This window comes from Coenobita brevimanus, chromosome 49 (assembly GCF_032717465.1).
Source record: "Coenobita brevimanus isolate Jiangsu-jjx chromosome 49, ASM3271746v2, whole genome shotgun sequence".
Classification (NCBI taxonomy): domain Eukaryota; kingdom Metazoa; phylum Arthropoda; class Malacostraca; order Decapoda; family Coenobitidae; genus Coenobita; species Coenobita brevimanus.
The window spans coordinates 2,262,135-2,284,985 of record NC_137002.1 but is presented as its reverse complement, the minus strand read 5'-3'; the positions used below and the strand labels follow the sequence as shown (position 1 = coordinate 2,284,985).

Genomic DNA, 22,851 nt, shown 5'->3' with positions numbered 1-22,851 from the left:
GAGGGGAGAGAGAAGGTTGAAAGAAGTGAGAGGTAGAGAGGGGGAGAGAGAAGGGGGAAGGAAATGAGGGGTATGTAGGGAGGGGGGAGAGAGAAGGGGGAAGGAAGTGAGGGGGTATAATACTGACCCTGTCCTTCGCTGGGTTAGTGGGTCGCCTCTACATCACTACCTCCTTTTCCTTCCTTCCTTCCTTATCTTCACTTGTCTCCCCTTCTCCCCAGGTTTCCCATCCCTTCCTTTCTTTGGCTTTCTATCGCTGACTTCTTCCTTCTTTTCCCTCCATTCTTTCTCTCCCTTTCCTTCCTCCCTGCTCTTCCCTTCTCATCCATCCTTCCTCCCTTCCCCTACATTATCTTTCCTTCCCTTCTTTACCTACACTTTCTCTTCCTCTCCAGTACTCTTCTTATCCCTCCCTTCTCCATATTTCTCCTATTTACTCCTTTTCCTTTGCCTTACATTTTCCTCTCTTCCCTTTCCTCTCCACACCTTCCTTCCTCCCCTTTCTTTCATTCCTTCATTCTCTCTCCTTTCATTTACACTTGGCTTCATTTTTTATTTATTTCCCTTCTCAGGTCTCTTCTTCCTCCTCTTCCTGTTATCTTCCTGTTTTCCGTCGTCCTCTCTTCCTTTGCCTTCCTTTCTTCCCTCCTTTCCCTTTCCTTTCCTGCCTCTCTTCTTTTTTCTTTCTTCTCGAACTGTTCTCATTTATTTCCTCTCCTGCTGTCTTCCTTTTTTTCTCTCTCTCACTTCCTTTTCCTCCCTTCCCCTCCAGACCCTTTTCTTTCTTTTCCTCATCTTCCCCTCCCTCCCTTCTTTCCCCTCCCCTCCCTCCTCCCCTCTTCCATCTCTCATCCCTACTCACATAGCTTACACTTCCCTCTCATCCTTTCTTCCCATTCCTTCATACTTCCCCTTTCCATCCTTTCTGCCTAATAATCCCATTTCTTTCCGTCCTTCTTTCTCCTTATCCTTCCTGCGTTTCTCTTTCCTCTCCTTCCTTACTCCCCAGTTCCTCCTTTTCCTTTTCCTGTCATTCCCTTCCCTTCCCCTCCTTTCCATTTTCATCTCTTCCTTTCCTTACCCACCACTCCCTACCCTGACCGTCCTTTCCTTACCCACCACTCCCTACCCTGACCGTCCTTTCCTTTCCCTCCCTCGTCCCCTTTCCTTCCCTCTCCCCCTCCTTCCATCCCCTCCCTCCTCCCCACCCCTTTCCACTGCTCTTTGCATACTTTTCCCCTTCCTCCTCTCCCTACCCTCATTCACCCCTCCTCCTCCCCTCTTAAGTGGATCGTAAAGTAGGAGGGAGAGAGAGAGAGAGAGAGAGAGAGAGAGAGAGAGAGAGAGAGAGTGTTACTGTATTATCATTAGGATGTTTTAGTTGGGACTTATTAGCCTAGCCCCGGGCCACTACACTCTCCGGGGATAGTAAAGGCTTGGATAAATTACTACTACTACTACTACTACTACTATACTACCACCACCACCACTACTATAATAATAATAATCATCATCATCATCATCATTATATCTCCCTCTTCTTCAATCACCAACTATTTTCGTATATGTGTAGAAAGATTTGCACCCCCTCCTTTTTCTGTTCTGAGTTACTTCCCAGGTTCTCAAATCTCTTAGTACAATACCACAACACTCCGACAAATTCCTTCCTTCCCTCACACCTTCATTTTTTCCTTCCTTTCCAACTCTCTCCCTCATTCCTTCCACTCTTCATTTTCTTTTTTTTTTTCCCTCCTGTCCCTCCCACTTTCTTTTTTTTCCCATATAGTTTCCTTTTTCCTCTCTTCCCTCCTTTCCTTCACTCCTTTCTCCTTCCTTCCCTCCCCTCTTCCCGCCATTAGTTCAGTCCTTTTTTCCTCCTCTCCTTTTCTATATTATTTCCTTCCTTCTTTGTTTCCTTACCTTCTCTTCCTCATGTTCCCTTCTCTCTATCCTACTTCCCTCCTTCCTTCCTTCTCCCTTCCTTTCTGCCCTCTCCTTCGTTCGTTTATTCCTTCCTTCCTTCCTTCCTTCCTTTCCTACTCTTTCATTTTCCTCTTTCCTCTATATCCTGCTTCCTTCCTTCCTATCTTCTTTTTCCTCCCTTCCTCCCTCTCCTCCACTTCTCACCTTTCCTCCCTCCTCATTAAGGTAGGCAGGTAACGACCTCTCTTTCTGCACTCTCTTTTTATGTGTTTCTAATTCTCTCTCTCTCTCTCTCTCTCTATCTATCTATCTGTCTCATTTTCCACTCGTTCTGTTTAACTGTTCTTCTGTTATTAGCAAGGAGAGACTCTGGTAATGAAGGAACTGAAATAATAGATCGCCTGGGTTCGAACTCATTGGGGGAGTCACGAAAGGGCTATTACGTAGAGATTATGCTTATGAATGTAAATCAGAAATAACGTGGAATTTAAGGGTACATGATAACTCTCTCTCTCTCTCTACCTCCTGCGGTTCCCAAAGACAGTAACTTCCTGTCTCTCACTTCCTCTCCCTCTCTCCCATTTCTTTCCTTCCTCACTCAACTTTCCTCCTTTTCCTACATTCCTCACTTCCTCGTCTTTCCCCTCCGCCTCTCCATTCCTTCTCCTCCCACTCCGTTTCTTTTCTCCCTCACTCCCTCATATCCATCCCTTTTTCTCACTTTTCTCTTCTCTCCACTTCGTCTCTACTCCCTTTCTTGGACTTCTTCCTTCACTTCATTCTCTCTTTATCTCTTTTTCATTCCTTCTCTTTTCTGTCTTCATTTCTTCCTTATTCTCGTTCCTCTTCCTTTCGTCCTTCCCTCCATTTCCCTCATTCTTCCTCAATCTCGTATTTTCTCCTCCTACTCTCTCGTCTGTCTTTCCTTTCGCTCTTTTTAGCTCTCTTTCCCCCATCCCTTTCCCTCTTTCTTGTCCTCCCTTCCCAACCACTATCTGTCCTCTTCTCTCCTCCCTCCCTCTTCCTATCCTCTCCCTTTCCTCTTTGCATCCTTGATTCTTCCCCTCTCTCTCTCCCAATCACTTTCTTTGTCCATTCCCTCTCCTTTACCTTTTCTTCCCCTCTCTTCTGCCATCTCTTTCTCTCTTTCTTCCCTCCTCCTCGTCTCCCCTTTCCATCCTCTCATTCTCTTCTTCCTCACTTTCCTCCCTCCCTCCTAAGACAGTAACTTCTCCCATTTACACAGTCGTATAACTGGGGAATTAGTCTATTTTGGGAAAGTCTACTCTCTTTCTCTCTCTCTCTCTCTCTCTCTCTCTCTCTCTCTCTCTCTCTCTCTCTCTCTCTCTCTCTCTCGTTTACGTTAGATCAGCTGATTTCTCTTGGCCAGCTGATTGCCCCCCCCCCTCTCTCTATATAAGTATTTGATCATCTTATCGTTGGTAGTTGCATTTTAGGGGTCTCTCTCTCTCTCTCTCTCTCTCTCTCTCTCTCTCTCTCTCTCTCTCTCTCCATTTTTTTCCATCCTGCTTTGTATCACTTTCTTTCCCTTTCAATCCTTCATCCCATCACTTTTTTGTTTATCTCATCTTTTTGTCTCTCTTCTTCCTCTCTTTGTTGTTTTATTTTATTCTCTTTACTTCCATTATTCCTTCCCTCTCATCTTTCCTTCCTTCCTCTTTCTTTCTTCTACCCTCCTTCCTAACTGTATTCCTTCATCCCTCTTTCTTATACCTCCCCCTCTTCATCCTTCCTTCCCATCTCCTTCCTACCCATCATTCCTTCCTCTCTCTCCTTCCATCCTCCTCTTTTTCCTTTCTTACGCCTCCCTTCCTTCCTTCCTTTCCTTTCTCCCTCCCTTCCTTCTTCCTTCCTTCCTTCCTCCTCTACCGGAACTGATGGCCAGAGGGGGTCTGTGGAGGGGGGAGAGGGTGAAGAAGGAGGGAGTGGGAGTTTTTGTGTGTTGTGTATGAGTGAAATTGCCTTCACCGTATGCAAATGTTGTGTGTATGTGTGTGTGTGTGTGTGTGTGTGTGTGTGTGTGTGTGTGTGTGTGTGTGTAAATTTGTCTATAAATGTGTGCAATTCTCTCTCTCTCTCTCTCTCTCTCTCAACTCTTCCTCTCATTTACCTGAAGACGAACCCTTATATAGGTACTTAAATTAGCTAACTCCTTGTCCAATAGAATCATCATTTAAGGTAACGTAATTGTCTCAGAGTATCAAGAATAACGTCATATAAATCGTATGGAAGAAGTGAAGCATGTTTCGTATCTCTTCAGTTAGACAGCAGGAATGTGTGGAAAGTTACGTTGTGATGCTGGAGGGGTTAGTATGAGAGAGAGAGATAGAGAGAGAGAGAGAAGGGGGGGAGTGAATATGAAAGGTCTTGGTAAAAGATAACAGCACATGAATGGAGAGAGAGAGAGAGAGAGAGAGAGAGAGAGAGAGAGAGAGAGGAAATTAAAAATCAAGCGAAACCAAGCGCCCCAAAAAGCCATAGAAAAGAGGGAAGAGGAGGAGAAGGAGGAGGGAGTAAGGACGAGGGAGAAAGGAGGAGAAGGAGGTGGAAGAAAGGAAGAGGAGGAGAAGAGATTAAAGATGAGGAGCAGAAGGACGAGGGAGTAAAGAAGAGGAGGTGGAGGGAGAAAGGAAAATGAGAAAGATTAGGGAGTAAGGAAGAGGAGGAGATGGAAGAGGGAGAAAGGAAGAGGAGAGAGTTTGGAAGGGAGTGAAGGAGAAGTGAGGAGAAAGGACAAGAGGAGGAGGAGTAGGAGGCTGGATAGGAGGAAGGGAAGAAGAATAGAAGAGACGAAGGAGGAACAGAAAGGCTGGGTGATTAGTAAGTAGACCAAAAAAAAAAGAAAAGAGAAAAGAGAAGGTGAAAGAACCAATGAGAGAGAGAGAGAGAGAGAGAGAGAGAGAGAGAGAGAGAGAGAGAGAGAGAGAGAGAGAGAGAGAGAGAAAGGCTGAAAGAATATTAAGAAAAAGTTGGAATAATTAAGAAAGAAGGGATAACTAAAACGGGGGGAGAGAGAGAGAGCTTGTTGTGTAACCTTTTATTAGTCTTTGTGTATCGGTGATTGTGTGTGTGCATGTATGTATTTATGTATGAATCATCTATGTGCACGCGATATATGTGTGTGTGTGTGTGTGTGTGTGTGTGTGTGTGTGTGTGTGTGTGTGTGTGTAAAGGAGGATTTATGAAGAAAGGGTCGGGCAGGATGGGTTAGTCAAGAGAGAGAGAGAGAGAGAGAGAGAGCTGGGGGGGAGTCTTTCGTAAACTCTTAAATTCCTCTATCTATATGGCTATCTACATCCAATTCGATCCAGATCTCTCTCTCTCTCTCTCTCTCTCTCTCTCTCTCTCTCTCTCTCTCTCAATAAGAAACCTTTGTCACGGTTGGAGGGAAGGAAGTAGGGTGGAGAGAAAAAGGACGTGGGGAGAGAGAGAGAGAGAGAGAGGAATGGAAGAGAGGAGGAGGGAGGGATGGGAGAGGAGAAAGAGATTGAAAGTATGTGAGGAGGAAACGAAGGAAGGATTAGTAGATGAGGGAGAGAAGGAAGGGAGAAAAGGAGAGAATAGAGGGAAGATGGATAGGAAAGTGAAGGAAGAAGAGAGAGAAGAACAGGAAGAAGGAAGAGAAGATGTCAGTAAAAGGAAGGACGGATCACGAAAGAATAAAGGAAGAAAGGTGAAGGAGGTAGGAAGTGGGGGGTTAGAGAGAGAGAGAGAGAGGGCAATGTGGAGAGAGTCAGGGAAGGAAGGAAGGAAGTGGTTAGAAGGAAGGAAGGAAATGGGTGAGTGATGAAGGATTTGATGAGGTGAGAAAGAATGGGAGGAAAGGGTTTGGCATGGAGAGAGAGCGAGGGGGGGGGGGAGGATGGGCTTGGCATGTAGAGCAGGAGAGGAAATGGATGCAGAGACAGTAAGAGAGTGAGTAAGAGAGGAAGTGACATAACATTTAAGGTATGGGAAAAGATGAATGGAGAGAGAGAGAGGGGGGGGGAGGAAAAGGCTTGGCATGTGAGGTAAGAGAGGAAATGAATTGAGAGAACGGGGGGGGGGGATGTTAACGGAAAGGTGTCAGTTTTAAATGTATAGCAAATAATAATAATAATAATAATAATACGTGCTGGAGTTAATCAGCTAATTAAACACATTATCGATAAAGGAAAAAAAAATCATTCAGTAAGCGTTTTTTTGTTTTATTTATTAACTTGTCTGTTACAGAAAAATTGGTGTGTGTTTATAAGTGTTAAAAGGATCTTGAAGTTTTCCATAGTTAACCCCTTCAGTACGACGCCCACCTGCCTTTATATTCTTGTTACCTGTTGAAAATTTACCCACCTGAGGAGAGACCCTTTGTTATGGTAGACTTAGAATATTTAGGTAAACCCATCCCTGTGATTACTGTACTGTATATAATTTTTTCCATTATACCTCTAGTCTCTCTCTCTCTCTCTCTCTCTCTCTCTCCCTCCTCTTCTCTCTCTCTCTCTCTGATTATATTTTTCTTCCTGCTTCCTGCTTGGGAATACGGATGCGAGAGGGATGTGGAAGGGTGAAATGGAGGGGTGTATGAGGGATGGCGACGTGGAGTGGTGGGGAAGGAGGGGAGATGAGGGAGATAAAGCATCTTGGAGGCATTTTTGTCCTGGCCACCCTGGATGAACTCTGGGATTAGGCATAGGTCAGCAGATAGAGAGATAGAAGTAAATGAAGCGATTGGTAGATGCAGTATGTGGGTAGGTAGGTAAGTAGATAGGTGAGCAGGTAGGTAGGTAAATAGATGTAGATAGATAGATAGGTAGGTAGACAGGCAGATAAGTAGGTAGATAGGTAGGTACGCAGGTAGTTAGGTAGGCAGATACAGATAAGTAGGTAGGCAGATAGATAGATATAGATAAATAGATAGATAGGTAGCCAGATAGTTGATAGGTAGGTGGATAGGTTGGTAAGCAGGTAGTTAGGTAGGCAGATAGATATAGGTAAACAAGTAGGTATGTAGGCAGTTAGGTACAGGTAGATAAATTAGTAGATTACTGATAGGAAGTTGGTAGATAGGTAGATTTTTACTTTTGTATAGGCCTACTTCTTGGTGTGTTAGAAAAATGATGGGTATTTCGCTTCCAGATTTATTGGATCGTCAGCATCTTTTGTTTCCAGCCCAGTCTCTTCTTAAGCCAAGGTGTGTGTGTGTGTGTGTGTGTGTGTGTGTGTAAAAGTTTAGTCGGTGTGGGTAATTTAAAAACAGTCAAGCTCTGATGCATGTGAGTCACCAAAACTTGTGTGCAAGGATCCAAGGGAAGAACAACACTGCCACCATCAACAACAACAATAGTAGTAGTATATAATAATAATAATAATAATAATAATAGCAATAGTTATAATTATTATTTTTATTATTATTTTTATAGTAGTAGTTGTTGTAGGAGAAAGGAAAAAGATGATGATGAAGAGTGTATAGTAATAGTAGTAATTCCGGAATACAGTAGTGGCAGTAGTTCCGTACCAAACATTACTCCACCCTTCCACACAAGCGACAGTGAAAAAAAAAGAACGAAAGTAAAAGCAACGAGAACCCTACTGCTAAGGCCCGTCACGCAGCGGAACGAAACGCAGCGTGAGCGAAGAGCTGCGTAACGTTACCAGACGGAGTGAGGGAGCAGAAAAAATAACAGCGTAACCGAGTGCAAAAACAAAAAAGAATTGGGCGAAGCGTTTCAGTTTTAGCCTGTCTCTTTCTCTCATTGGGCGGAGCGTTTCAGTTGTAGTCTCTCTCTCTCTCTCTCTCTCTCTGTGATTTACTTGTACATACAGTTGCTACCATAAAATTTCGAAATACGTTATCAAAATAAAAATGTCATCACCTCTTAATAAGCATGTTTTATGTTTTGAGGTTAAACAGGGTCATACTTTAAGGTCAGCAGAGGTCAGTGTAAGTTCATCAAGGGTCAGACTAAGCTCATCAAAGTAGGAATAAGGTATCAGTATAATAATATGGCATAAGGTATCAGTAAAAGGTATTCAGAAATCATGTAAGGTTATCAGAGGTCAGGATAGGTCAGAGGATATTAAGCAAAGGGACTAAGGTCATCAGAGTCAGAAGAGTAGTAAGCTATCAGTAATAATAAAGGTCATCAGAGGTCAGATCAGGTCAATAAGTTCACCCAAGGTCAAATACTCAGTGGTAAAAATAGTTTACAAGTTATCAATGTAGAATTCTGAGGTCGTAAAAGATCACTCAGGCAGGTCCAAGTAAGGTCATCAAAGGTCAAAGGAGGTCATCAGGGGAGGTCCAGATCAGGTCATCAAGGGTCAAGCGAGGTCAGAGTACAATTAAATCACTCACCATGTACCCGTGGCGTCCCTGTGATGTGCTAAGCTGAATCCAAACTTGCTGTCTCTTGGTCCGCTATGCACCACAAAGTCCTCCACCTCGATATTGAAGCCCACAGCCCCACTCATCCACCCCACCACCCACACCACCACCACCCCACTCCACCCCCCACCCATTTTGCAGGTTGTAGTAGTTGCCGATTTGACTTTCTAGAATTAGTTGGATGTCTTAGGCTGGCTGCTAGAATCACAAGTGCAGATTTGCTTGCAGGAACTCAATTCGCCCAGTGAAGGTTTTTGTCATTTTTCTTGCTTCTGCCTCTCTCTGTTTTCATCCACTGGGAACTTGAAGGTTTAACAGTAATATTAGTATGTTTTAAATCCTTCTGTGTACACTATATGCCACTTTTATTTCTTTATAAGTTTATTTCGATGTAGGGGTTAATATGCATGTTTTAAGAAAAGGTATAACAAGTTTTATATTGGTGTGGTTTGCTGTAGATATAAGAAAAGATTATATACATATCGTTTTAGAGTTCATTTCGGTGTGCGGAGTTTATTTTCAAGGGCAAAGTTGTTTTTGTTTCGTTCTGCACACTTCACGGGTGTAAGTTTCCACTGCGCTTCAAGTTTTAACCCCCAGACTTTGTATCGTATGTCAGACTTTCAAATATCTACTTAGTTTATATTTTTGGCCATTTTTCACCCAGATCCATCTCTAGGGAGTGTTCAGGTTTGTACAAGTTATCTATGGTTAATTGTCACGAAGGAATAATGGAGTTTCTGATTAATTGCGTGAGGGAGTATTAGTTGACAGGACGCGAGGGGTGGAGAGCGAAACGCAGTACACCTCCCCTGTGAAGGCCGGAATCACACTGAGGCCTTCTCGGCGCGAATGCGAGAGTTTTAACGCCGAAGACGTCAACATCACCAATTTAACCCAGCCCGTTTTTAAATTGCCCTTCCAAACCACCATTAACCCATCGTTATAGCCCATTTTCGTGGTATTTGGAGAGAAAGCTGAGTGCCAAGCGGAGTTTACAAACCAGGATGCAACGTAACGAATGGAAAACGGTAGGAGCGAGTGCCGATGGTCAGTGACAGTTGCCAGTTACATTTTTTTCACTCGTGTGGATGATCCGGGAATAAATTCAGAGACCATCTGTTCCATCTGTAGACGCTGCTGTAATTTTGATGAGGCTTCGTAGGAAAATACAACCATTAATTGACTTGCTGATTGTTTCTCCGTGGATAGTTGAATATTAGTACCGAATATCGAAGTTTCTGTTAATTGTTCAAAAAATCATCGACTTTGGGAAAATAGTCATAATTTTTAAAGATTTCGAAATATGCAGTTAATTTTCGCAACTTTGATTAGTGATACATGGGTTCTGAAAAATGCAGGTAATGATTACAGATTGGTTTTGCTGTAGTGATTTGTATTGCACTTAGTTATTGGAAGATTTATTGGGGTACATGTTACAGCTGTATCTGATGAAGTATTTTGTGAAGAAATATAGGGGTAAAAGATGCACCTCCCTTCCCGCTTCCCTCCCTCCCTCCCTCGCTCCTCTCCACCCTTCCATCCCCCCTCCCACCCACTCACTCTTCACTCTCACCTTAACCACCCCTCCCCACCTCGTGTGTGTGTGTGTGTGTGTGTGTGTGTGAAATGCCAGTGTATCAGCTTACCTACCAACATACCTCCTGACATCATTCGTACCTTCCTACCTACTTACCTACCTATCCATCTCTACCTACCTACCTAGTTTCCATCCCCCTCCCTCCCTCCCTCACTCACTAACTCCAATACACCTTCCGAGGTTATCTCTCTATCTTTCTCCTCCCTCCCCTCCCCTCCCTCTTACTCTTACCTTCCCTCCCACAAGCATCTCTCTCTCGCTCTCTCTCTCCCTCCCACCCCCTTCCTGTTCCTCTCATCGCCCTTTCCTCCTCCCCTCCCCCCTCCTACTCTTCCTCCCTAACCTTCTCTCTCTCTCTCTCTCTCTCTCTCTGCGTATCGAGTCAATCATCCACCGACCCATTTTATAGTGAACAGACTTATCTATCTACCTGCCTATCTGTTTATCTACCAGCCCACCTCTCTACCTGTCCATCTGTCTGTCTACCAACCCACCTCACTACCTGTCTATCTGCTTACCTGCCTACCTTCCAACCCCCTCACCTGCCTCTCCGCTTTCCCATCTTTCTACCAACTTACCTACTGTACGTTTGCCTCTCTCTCTCTCTCTCTGACCTACCTACCTGCCTGCCTGCCTACCTACCTACCTACCTACCTACCTACCCACCCACCCACCCACCCACCCTTACCCCTCATCTTACCCACTTAACTCATTCGTCATACCAACCTGTCTACTTACTTACCTACCTACCTGTACTTACCTACCTACCTGCCTACCCGCCCACCCACCTACTTACAGTCGTACCCACCCACTTACCACACCAGCCGACGTGTAAGTTGACGTCATGCTGTCCCTGACCGCTGAGAGAGAGGGGGGGAGGGAAATCGAGAAGTGACTAAAGCTTTTCAGGAAATAAGCACCCCCCTGCTGAGTCAGAGAGAGAGAGAGAGAGAGAGAGAGTTACATACCATACAGCAAATGGTTCTCAAAGGTGTCCGGCCTGAGATAGAGAGAGAGAGAGAGAGAGAGAGTTACATACCATACAGCAAATGGCTCTCATAGGTGCCCGGCCTGAGAGAGAGAGAGAGAGAGAGCAAATGGTTCTCTCTAGGTGTTCGGCCCTAGAGAGAGAGAGAGAGAGAGAGAGAGTTACATACCATACAGCAAATGGTTCTCAAAGGTGCCCGGCCTGAGAGAGAGAGAGAGAGAGAGAGAGAGAGAGAGCAAATGGTTCTCTCTAGGTGTTCGGCCGTAGAGAGAGAGAGAGGGAGAGTCACATACCACACATCTTCCCTCCCTTTTTAGGTGGTCCGATCCTAAAAATGATACTTACAATATACCCTAATTACAAAAGTTAGGGAATTAAAGGAGTGACTCTCTCTCTCTCTCTCTCTCTCTCTCTCTCTCTCTCTCTCTCTCTGACAATTTCCTATTACTACCACCTCCTAACATTTTTTTCAATTATTAGTTTACCTCATTAAAAAAAGAGGTAAATAAAACACTTCATTAATTATAAATATACGTTTATTGTTTCTTAATGCATGACAGAAGCTTAGCCATCCAAATCATACACATTCATATATATTTTTTTTTTTCCACACCGCGGGTAAATGTATTAATGAAGGATGTATATATGTATGTACACCACTAGACGACTGGCAGAACTGATAATGGGATATTTGTGAATTATTGAATTATTTAGTATGGGTGAACAGTAATAATAATTAGCGATAATGATGATAATTGAAAAAAATAATGATAATAATGATGATAATTATTGCAGTAGTGTAGCAGTAAGAAAAATGATAGAATAAAAATAATGATAATATTAATATAATTATCATAGTAATGATAATCCTAAAAGTAATAATAATAATAATAATAATAATAATAATAATAATAAACTAATAATAATAATAAGTGTAGTATCAGTATTAAAACAAAATAATAAATAATATCATGAATAATAATAATAATAATAATAATAATAATAGTAATAATAATAATAATGACGGGATAATGAGCATTCGTATACCACAACCCTCAGTTCGTTTCAAAATACTTCACACAGTTCCGATATTATTCCACTCACAAGAGGCTGCCAACACTATATTTTAAGTGTGTCATAGGAGCAAGAATGTGAAGGCCTTTCCTTATATGGGCAGGAATCCACCGCCGTAACCATAGCAACGGTGCGAAGTGGTTTGATTGTACGCGAAACTCTGTGAAACACGGTAGTCTTTTTCTGCTTTGTTTTTCATTTTCTCTCACTATTAAGAACGAAAAATTATGGAAATTATGACATCTAAGTAATGAAAAAGAATCTTAATAATAATAATAATACATTTTTTTGTTGCATTTCTTGAAGTTGTCTTTTTAATTTTCTTCACACACACACACACACACACACACACACACTTCCTAATCCCATGCCCCTCCATCTGTACATCACCTTATACCTTCCTACAGTCCAGCCTTTTTTTTTCCCATTCGTCACCTCATTTATAACCCATCATAGAACAGACAGCTTCGAAAAGACTCATTGCGGTTTTTCTTATCTTTCTGCCCCTTTTGTATATTTTATCTACCTACCTATCTATCGATCTCTCTACCAACCCTCCTTCTTACCTGTCTATCTACTTACCTGCTCTATTTGACCTGTTTTATCGTACTTTTTTATCTGTAATACCAAAATAGGTGATGAGGACGACATTGAAAAGCGAGACATCAGTGGCAATATTTCCTGGGAGGTTGCCGATTATTGTTTTTTTCTGTATTTTGATGCTTACACTCGCTGTACTCCTTTTACATCAACTTGGCCCAGATTTTTATCCCTGTGCAGCTCATTTCACATAGTTCAGTGGCAGAAAGATAATGTTACAGCTTTACATGGTTTTCGTAACACTTCTTCGTGATTACATGCCCTAGCGTTGATCTGTTCGTACATCCAGCATTCAAGACGGAGAGAGGGGGCAGTTTTAGGCCAAGTTAGAGTAAAATGAGTATAGAACCCGTCAACGCGCGTATTTCCATTTTCAAGCTGCTTTTTCCATTCGTAAGTCTCGTAACTGACATTATTTAGTTTGTTTATTTTATTTTTGTTCAAGCTATTTCTAATGATTTTATTCGGCGTATTTTATTTATATATTTATTATTATTATTATTATTTTTTGCTGATTTTATTCGATGTGTTTTATGTATGTATTTGGTTTTGTTGTCTTCGCCTTTTCTTTGTTCTTCTTAGTTTGAGACTCGGAGCTGGAGAGGTTAGAGGAAGCCTTCATAGCCTTCTCCGTTATTTAAAAAAAATAAATACTGTATAATCGTCTACAGTAACGTGAATAAACTGAATGATAAACACCGAGTTGTAGCTATAAACCCTTTCAGTACGATGACGTCTTAATCATTTATTAATTTTTTGCTCTCACTAAACGACCAAATTAAACTGATAAAAGACCTCATGTGAAATTCTGTTAATGCGCTAGCTGACTCTAAGTTAAGGAAGCTCCCTAACACCTCTTACCTTGGCGATTTAGTTTGGATATGGCTGGTTAATATCCTTTTGTACACTATTTATGAAGAGTATGGCGATATTTGAAGGATTTATGCAACAGTAGAAGACAGTAAGGTGTGGCAAACAAATCGCATAGGAAAAGGTGTTAGGGAGCTTCCTGAACCGACGAGAATAAGGTCCCTAGCCTCTCCTAAGCCGAATAGAATCGTCCTGAAATAGTAAGACTTGGGAATGGGCCCTGAAGCCTTTGCACAGAGTCGGACACGTTAAAAAAAAAAAAAAAAAAAAAGAGAGAGAGAGCGAGAGAGAGAGAGAGAGAGAGAGAGAGAGGGGAAAATATACGTCATCGTCGCGAAGTGGTTAATTTTTTTTTGGGGGGGAGGGGGGAAATTTTGAATCGATAACCACGTACTCTATAACAACCTTAGCACAACCATCGGTCTTATTGTTTTATGTATTGATTTTAAATATTTACATGCTTATTTTGTGTGCTATGTATTTATATTTTTAGTTATTTTACAAGATGCAGTAAGAGGAATAAAATACACACACACACACACACACACACACACACACACACACACACACACACACACACACACACACACTCACTTCCTTCAGGCCTGAGCTGTATTTACAACAGGGATAGTCAAGGATTGTAAAGTTACCTGTACTTGGACCCGTAATCCCGTCGGTTGAGGAAGCTCCCTAACACATTTTCCTAAGCGATTTATTTTGTATACTTCACCTTGCTGTCCTCTTCTCTGTCACATAAATCCTTCTAGTGAAACCATACTCAGCATAAATAACATAAAGTAGGAGATTAACCCGCCATACCCAAAAAATAAATCGCTTAGGAAGAGGTGTTAGGGAGCCGCCATAACCTACGAGACTACAGGTTTTGGTGATATATAACCCCTTGAGTACGGTGGTGTTCCTTTAGTTTTGTTCTTGCCGCCACCAGACGATTTTAATTCGGCTGTGGGAGATATTTCGGACTGGATAAGGCTTAATTCCGAGGAGTGGATCGGGTTTACTGGTGACTTACTGCTGCTCAGGGAAGAGGAACTGGTCACTCTTGCCTTTAATGTCGAGTGAGTAGATTAGACCCGGGATCTTACGCCTGGATAGAGAAGAACACGGTACACTGAGAGGAAAAATGAACACACACACACACACACACACACACACACACACACACACACACACACACACACACACACACACACACACACATTCTCTCTCTCTCTCTCTCTCTCTCTCTCTCTCTCTCTCACACACACACACACACACACACACACACACACACACTTTTACTACAAGCCGTCTCCCTCAAGATGAATAAAATCGTCCGTCAGAAGCAAGACAGAATATTAAAAGACGTCACTCTGCCTAAGGGGTGAATGAACTAAAATTTATACACGACAAACACGTAATTGGAGACTTACTTAATGTACTATTTGTGTCATTTATGTTTTTTTTTATTCATTATTTACTTTTATATACAGTTAAGTACCCACGTTTCCACCTTCCTCCCGTAGCATGGTATGGGCGGTGATTTTTATAAGTATTTTGATTTTATACATTACTTGGATGCTACAGATCCATCATTCTCGTGCATTTTAATACCTACATATACAACAGAGGTGGTTTGTGATTCGTATGTAATAGCATGTTCATACCAATAGCACAGTTGCCCAATGCAAAAGCTCATCATCTTTATTTTTAACGCTTTTGTGATATGCTAGATTATGGAGAGAGAGAGAGAGAGAGAGAGAGAGAGAGTCGCGATACCAGGTCATTCATAACCTTAACATCTGGGGTCTTTTTTTATCACTATTTTGTAGAGGACTGGTATCTGGACAGACTTGGTAAATATATATAGCCATTTATATTGTCAGATTATAACTAAGGGTAATATAGGTTGTATTTACAGTTGCGATAAAGCCTACTCAGTTGATCTACCTACCCACGTTGTCTTAAAATTTTGGGGAACATTTAGGGCGGCATTCTAGTGTGGTTAGGAAGCGTACCAACACCTCTTCAATACCGACTGATTTGTGATTCTGCGCCTTTACTGAATTCTTGGGTGTTATGCAGTTATGTCGATAGTGAAAAACCAAAGAGGCAAACCAGGGGATATTAATGAGTATTGTTGTTTGGAAAATAAATCGTTAAGGAAGAGGTGTTAGGGTGCATCCTTATCCGACGAGAAAATGGCCCTTAGTGCTGAAACATCCAGTACTGTACCTTTTCCTTCAAGTTCCACGCTTTATTAATCACAGTCACTTTCCATAAATCTTCATAATTTATTTTAAAGGTGCTGGATATACTAAAGATGGGTTACATCATTCGTCTCAGGACAAACTTGGATAGATTGGATTTTCTCGGTAAACATTTAGCTGAAGCCACAATCGGAATTCAAGTAGTGTGGAGTGTATTGTGTTTATATCTCACCATTTGCTGACGCTTCTGACACTTCCGTCGCACGTTATCTCTTCCCCCTCCCCTTTGAGGTTATTATTTCTCCCTGGGGGTCATTTGCGACGGAAGTGTCATAGAAGAAGTGTTAGCAAATGATGAGGTCTAAACAGGAATCACTTTAGTCTGCTTGAAGTCCAGTGGTTGCTTCTGTTAAATACTATCCATTTCTTCGAACAATACCACATCAACTCCAGTGCTAAATGTTTCAGCCGTTCCAGAAAAAAATATTAATGACTGGTACCCAAAATTACTCGTCATAAAACACAGATTTGTACAACGGCATCCTCGGTGGCAAGACGAAGAGCTATAATGCATTTCTTTGACCTACAGATCACCCTTGACTTAGTAATAGGCTCATTATTTACACTTTTAATATCAGTATAGTACCATGTTGCTGTGAGTGTGGGGTTGGGCCCATATTCGTTGCGTGAGGCTCCCTTTCACCTCTCCCTTAGTGATTTGTTTTTGGATATGGTCGGTTAATGTAATTTTGTACATTATTTGTGAAGAATATTGTGATATTAGAATGATTTAAATAACGCAGGATAGTAAGGTACAATAAGCAAATTAAATCACTTGGGAAGAAATGTTAGGGAGTCTCCTTAAGTTTTGCCAGGTCTGTATTTAATGTTTATCATCTTCCTTTGAGGTACGATTTAGCATGTAAGGCTATCATTTTGTCTTTATCCAATGTTTACCACTGTAGCCTAGTAAAGTATCTACGTTAGACATACAGTATAATAGTTAACTGGAATCACTTTGTTCGTCGCTTGCAGTTCGTACATCTCAGCCAATGTTGGTTAAGTTATTCGTCTTGATGTAGTTTCATTTACCATTCACCAGCGTTCTCAGTTTCATCATCACCTTCAGTTGTCCTTGATTATAACCCACCGATTCAAACTCGCTAATTCTCAGTGTTTTGATCCCGCTCCAGTATCAGTTATCAGAACCCACAGACTCCAGTTCGATTCGCAAACCACTAATTCAGATTCCTTAACATTCTCGGTTCTTTGATAATTTTGAAATGTCAGTCGATATAACCTATAAAATCAATTTGTATTCTAGATGATTTTCCTTTCTTTGATCGCTCATATACCATTGATCACAACCCACAGATTCAAATTGTCTTTGTCATTCTCTGTTCTTTGATAATTTTGCAACATCACTGGTTATACCCACAAAATCAGATTCTGTTCTATAACGTTTCACTCCTTTGATTACCTTAAAATATCATTGGTCACAACCCACAAGATTCCAGTTGTATTCACACACTATAGATTCTGTTCTATAACATTCTCGGCTCTGTGAGCACTCAGTCATCAGTTGCTATGACACAAATTCAAATTCTGCTTCTTGATATTATTAGCTCTTTGATTATCTTCAGTTTTCACGAGTCCTTTGTCATAATATTCAACTGGTTATCTGTAACTGTTTTACTTTTTCATGGTTGCGGTATCTTCATGTATCATTCTTCATTACCGACATATTCATATTCATCGTTACTTATACAATGCAATAATTGATTCAGTTGTCTTTCAAGCTTACTACTGATACCATTGTCACAGCACTTTCCAACACATTTACCTCCATCACTTAGCTCAGAATCGCTTAAATTAATAATCTCTCAAACGTCATCACGTTCTATGTACAGAATAATAATTACATCTAAAATTCATTGTCCTTACACTTAATCAATCACAACACTGGTTATTTACGAGATTGCTTTAATTTGCAGTACCTATATCATTCTCTAGGTTCACTTGCTTTAGCTTACACCAAGTCTTTCTGGCGCTTTGCAGTGATCTTTTGAAATTTGACCACAAGGCATAATGAACCTAACTTGAATATACTACTGTATTTTCACATGATATCCATTTCAAACCCGATGTATACAAACAGTACGAAGATGATCACTGTCAATATTTTCAACTTTGTAGCCATACCCATTGAAAGATTTGCAAAGCGTTTCTTCTGTACTGAAACTTTGAGAATGATAATAATTGTCACAGTCTGTTCAGTGGAATGTATGTTACTGTTCTTAAGCTAATGTTGTTTTTATTTAGCGATGTCTCAAAGGTATCACACCGTTTTGGGACACCTGGGCGGTAGTTCGGTTCCTGCTCACTAGGGGGACAATAATTTGGGAAGTGGATGATAGGTTTGACTGAGGATGAGAAAAAGAACTGGAGAGGAAAGAAAGTGGAAGAAATGCTTTGAATGAGGAGGAGAAAAAGAACTGGAGAGGAAAGTAAGTGGAAGAAATGCTTTGAATGAGGAGGAGAAAAAGAACTGGAGAGGAAAGTAAGTGGAAGAAATGCTTTGAATGAGGAGGAGAGTAAAACAGAGGAGGATTAGAGGAAGAGTTAGAAAAATGAGAAAAAGATAAGTAGGAGGAATTAGATGAGTACAGAGGAGGGAAAATACAGCGAAGACGTGAATAAGATGAGACTGAGTGATGAGACAAAGATGGGAGAAAGGGACTGAATGAGGAAGAGAGAGGCAAACAGAGTAGATTTAGATGAAAAGGTAGAATTACAGAGGAAGAAAAGACAAACAGGAGAAATTTTATGAGTACAGGGGGGGAAATACAAAGAAGAGGTAAGATGAGAACTGAGTGATGAGAGAAAGAATTATAGAGGAAAAATGAAAGAAAGGCTTTGAATGAGGAAGAAAGAGGAAAGTAGAGGAGAATTAGAAGAAGAAGTAGAAATACAGTTGAGGAAAATATGAGTAAGAGAAACTAGCTGTGTACAGAGGGGAAAATACGAAGAAGTGGTTAGTTAGACTCGGAAAGAGAGTTACAGGAGAGGAAAGCTCGGAGTTAAAAGGAAGGTGGTAGGGTTAATGAGACCAACTTGAGGAAGAACTTTTTAAAATGGAAGGGAAATAAATGTTTGTGAAAAGGAAGGTGCAGGAACTGTGGATGAAGCTGAATGTTACTGGAAATGAAGACAGTGTAGTGAAACCATGCAGTGGTAATGAAGACCCAACCGTAATGGAGGTAAAGACAGCGTAGTGAAGCAGCGCAGTGGTGATCAAGACTAGAAGCATTAGCGGACACGAAAACAAAAAACCTATGAAAACAAACTAGTTATGGAAATAAAGAAAACAGTGGATACGGTGTTAGGACATCACGTTACAAAGCATATTGGAGACGAGGTAACATCTTAGCCAGGAGGAAGAAAATATAGAAAGCAGAAACGAAGTGTAGAATCAGTCGTGTAGAGGACAAAAGCTGCAGTATATATGACGGTAATAATTACTCGTATAAGAGACTCAACGAACAAAAACTGGACTGAAGTCGAAGAAAAACGTTGTGGAGATGAAGACAAAACAAAAAAGCGGAAGTGAAGACAACATGGAAAGGACCTGGGGACACCACTCAACCCCTTCTCTACGATGACGTCCCGTTATATATATTTCACTCTGACTATCTCCAAACGATCTTGTTCAGAATTATTTAAACCCGATTAGGGGCTTTCAAACATTTTACTTTAGCCCTTCACTATTGGATAATGTATGGATAGGGTCAGAAGAGTGAGAAACAGTTGCTCTAAGCCCTTCATTGCAATAGCAGGGTTAGAGACAATTAATCTTTGTCCTTAACTGTGAGAGGTGACACTGAACAAAATCATCTGTTGGTAGCGGGAATAAAAAGGACGTCATGGCACTGAGGGGGTTAAGGCACTTCAGTGGGCAGGGTACGACACTACCGCCCGGAATTTTCACGTCCGCAGGAAGTAACCCCGTCTGACGGTGAAGATGAGTGGGTACCCCTGACTCACAACCACATCCACGTTTTCTTTCTTGAGCGCTTCGTGTAGTGCCGCCTCCACGTCCGCTGACAGCCTGAAAAACTTGAGCTTGAATTTGGCCGGGGAGGTCCAGTGATCATGGAAGCAGGCGCCGAGGCAGGAGGCCATATCACGGGACAGCTCGTCACGGCCGATTCGATAGTAGCAGAGGGAAAGCTCAGCCAGTCGTGGAAGATTATTTACCAGCTGGTGCAGGAAGGTGATCCGGCAGGGGGTGAGCAGAGATGGCCCAGACCGCACCTCACTGACTTTATCCAGCACGAGGACTTTCAGATCACTGCACGACCTCACCATGTTCCCTATCTGTACACACGTCTGCTCGTAATGCTCAAATTTGAACTCCCAGTTGCCCAGCGTGAGTTCCTGCAGCTTCTTGAAATTGGTGCCTAGAAGCTTAAAGAACATGCGGCCTGCGTTGTCGTCCAGGGTGGTGGGTTGGGAGTGGGAGGCTGAGAGATCCAGGTTTGTGAGACTGAAATAATGGAGAGGCAAAGTTAGTTACAATAATAATCTAGATACTGTGTGGGATAGATGTTGTACCTATGGTTGAAGATAACAGATGCGGTCCATTTAGGTGAAAATGACCTGGGACGAGGTCACAGGATCGAGCAGTGTGGAGAGCTGCTACTAGATGACCAAGACAGACGTATGCTAGCGCGTTGGAGCGATTGTAAACGATATGATACGACAATACATATTGTAAGTGCTTAAGATTAAGTTCGTGTGGCTACAGCAGTCAAGGGCTTGGTTACAGAAGGTCATGAATGTTTATTTAGTACCAGTATTTCTTATATCAGTGTGTCAGTTTATTCATTCACCTCTCCCCCCCCCTCTCTCTCTCTCTCTCTCTCTCACACACACACACACACACACACACACACACACACACACACACCACTCACTTTGGGAAGCTCCTGAGGACAGGCAGTAGGAGGTGACCCCTACAGAGGAATCCGGGTGTGTCCTTGACCTTGACCTCGGATAGCCGCAGGGTCTTGATGTTAGGCCAGTGCTGGACGGGGGCGGGGATGGGCGGGATGATGGGTGGGAGGAGGGTGGGTGCTGTGGAGAGGCCTCCACTCACGTCAATGGTGCAGTTGCTGAGATTGAGTTCCACCACTTTCCACGAACTCAGGAGGTCGTGGAGGTACTGTGTAGCCAACGCTTTGTCCTGAAGTAGTTGAGGTAGAGGTTAATCAGAGGCAGAAGGAGGTAGTTAATATAGGTGTCTGAGTTGATTTGTATGGCTCTGTAGTAGCTCAGATGATTGCATATATAGGCTAATATGAGGTCATGGCTTTGTTATGGAGTGGATGAATGAGGTGGAGGAAGGGAGAGGTGAAAAGGTACAGGGTGAGGTAGATGTGAAAGAGGAAGAGAGCTAAGAAATGGTACAAGAAGGGAGAGGCGAAATGGTGGAGAAAGGGGGAGGTGAAAAGGTACAGGGTGAGGTAGATGAGATGGAGGAAGGGAGCAATGAAGTGGTACAAGGGTGAGGTAGCAGAAGGGAGAGGCGAAATGGTGCAGGGGGAGGTGAAAAGGTACAGGGTGAGGTAGATGAGATGGAGGGAGGGAGCAATGAAATGGTAAAAGGGTGAGGTAGAAGAATGGAGAGGCGAAATGGTGCAGGGGGAGGTAGAGGTAGAATTAGATAAGGGAAGGGTGAGGTACGGTATAATTCAAGCAGAACATACCTGCAAGTTGAATTCCCAGTGTGCAAGCGAGAGGGTGCGAAGGGCAGTGTTGTGCCTGAGAGCCTTGCAAGCCAACTGGAAGGCGGTGTCCGTGATCACAACATGGTGGGACTCCAGCTTCACCGTCTTGAGCGACTGTGACTGACCCAGGCCGAGTAGCACCGGCATGTAACTCTCAGCCTGGTGGGGAAGGAATGTCTTAAGAAAAATGGAATTACTCTCAGCCTGGTGGGAAAGGAATGTCGTCAGAAAAATGGAATTAAAGATAGAAAATACCTAAAACTAAATAAGTTGAATTGTAGCCTATATAGATCGTTTGAATCAGGAAGAATGTTAAGAGGTTTGGCTTGAGAGGGACTGGATAACTGGAACTCGCTACAGTAGTAAGGAGGTAGTAATAGTGGTTGTAAAAGTAGTAATCAGTATAGCCATTGTAATGGGCCATACATTCACTCACGTAATGCAAGCCCCCGGAATCCTAGCTCCACTTCACTGTAAAATTAGCACAGTAGAAAACAGTAACAGTCGAGTAAAATTCTCAATGGAATATTCAGCCATCCAAAACCCCGTCTTAAGTTTAAAACTGTGAGCTTGGTTTGGTGTTTGCCGTATCATAAAGCAATAATATATTCATTAAGTAAGGTATGTAGTTAAAAGGCCACCGTTTAGGGTTAATGAAGGACAGTAAGAGTAGAACGAAACAATGATAGCCACATAGGAGCTTTTCTAAGGAATCTTCAACCATCTAAAACCCACCGTCTTGAGTTCCAGCAGCTTGAGAGTGGTGAGGTGTCGTGCGCGTCGTATGGCATCCCCAAGACACACCAGATCAAGAGTGCTAAGGTAGAGGCAGGGGTAGTCGAGGGTGAGGCTCCGGATGCAGCTCTCGGGCAGGGCAGAAAAGAGCGTGTGGAAGACCGAGTGATGCTGATTGCTTACACACAGGGGCAGTGGTAGCCGGGTCTCGCCGCCTGGGGGGATGAACGCCAGGTTGAAGTTGTTGGGGGGGTGAACGCAAGATTGAAGTAGTTGGGGAGATGACGCAAGATTGAAGTAGTTGGGGGATGAACGCAAGATTGTAGTAGTTGGGGGATGAACGCAAGATTGTAGTAGTTGGGGGATGAACGCAAGATTGTAGTAGTTGGGGGATGAACACAAGATTGAAGTAGTTGGGAGATGAACGCAAGATTGAAGAAGAATCTGATACTGAGTTCGAGAAGGGTCGTGTGCTCAGTGCCATAAAAAAAAAAATAATAATAATCTTTTCTGTAGCAAAATATTATACATCTTACATGTCAGCATCACTTTTTTTTTTAGCAATCCAGCCTGTGTCCCTATTAAAATACCGTACAAGAGAGCTTTAAGGTGTAACATGCAAAATACATCGCTAGGGAAGAGGTGCAACAAAGTCTCTTGAGGTAGTTCAATCTCTGTGC

General features: G+C 42.4%; 2 protein-coding genes across 2 annotated transcripts in view; both read right to left on the bottom strand.

The window, feature by feature from the left end:
* Positions 1-8,442, bottom strand: part of LOC145399455 (integrin alpha-PS2-like) — a 155,289-nt gene extending 146,847 nt beyond the window's left edge. Inside the window, exon 1 of the mRNA XM_080272067.1 lies at positions 8,279-8,442. Coding sequence (XP_080128193.1) covers positions 8,279-8,442 — 164 coding nt within the window. The remainder of the gene's footprint in view (positions 1-8,278) is intronic.
* Positions 8,443-19,505: 11,063 nt separating this feature from the next.
* Positions 19,506-22,851, bottom strand: part of LOC145399454 (uncharacterized) — a 77,723-nt gene continuing 74,377 nt past the window's right edge. The window contains exons 11-14 of the mRNA XM_080272066.1: positions 22,172-22,386; positions 21,416-21,595; positions 20,624-20,892; positions 19,506-20,193 (exon numbers count right to left, since the gene is read on the bottom strand). Coding sequence (XP_080128192.1) covers positions 19,632-20,193; positions 20,624-20,892; positions 21,416-21,595; positions 22,172-22,386 — 1,226 coding nt within the window. The 3' untranslated portion in view covers positions 19,506-19,631. The remainder of the gene's footprint in view (positions 20,194-20,623; positions 20,893-21,415; positions 21,596-22,171; positions 22,387-22,851) is intronic.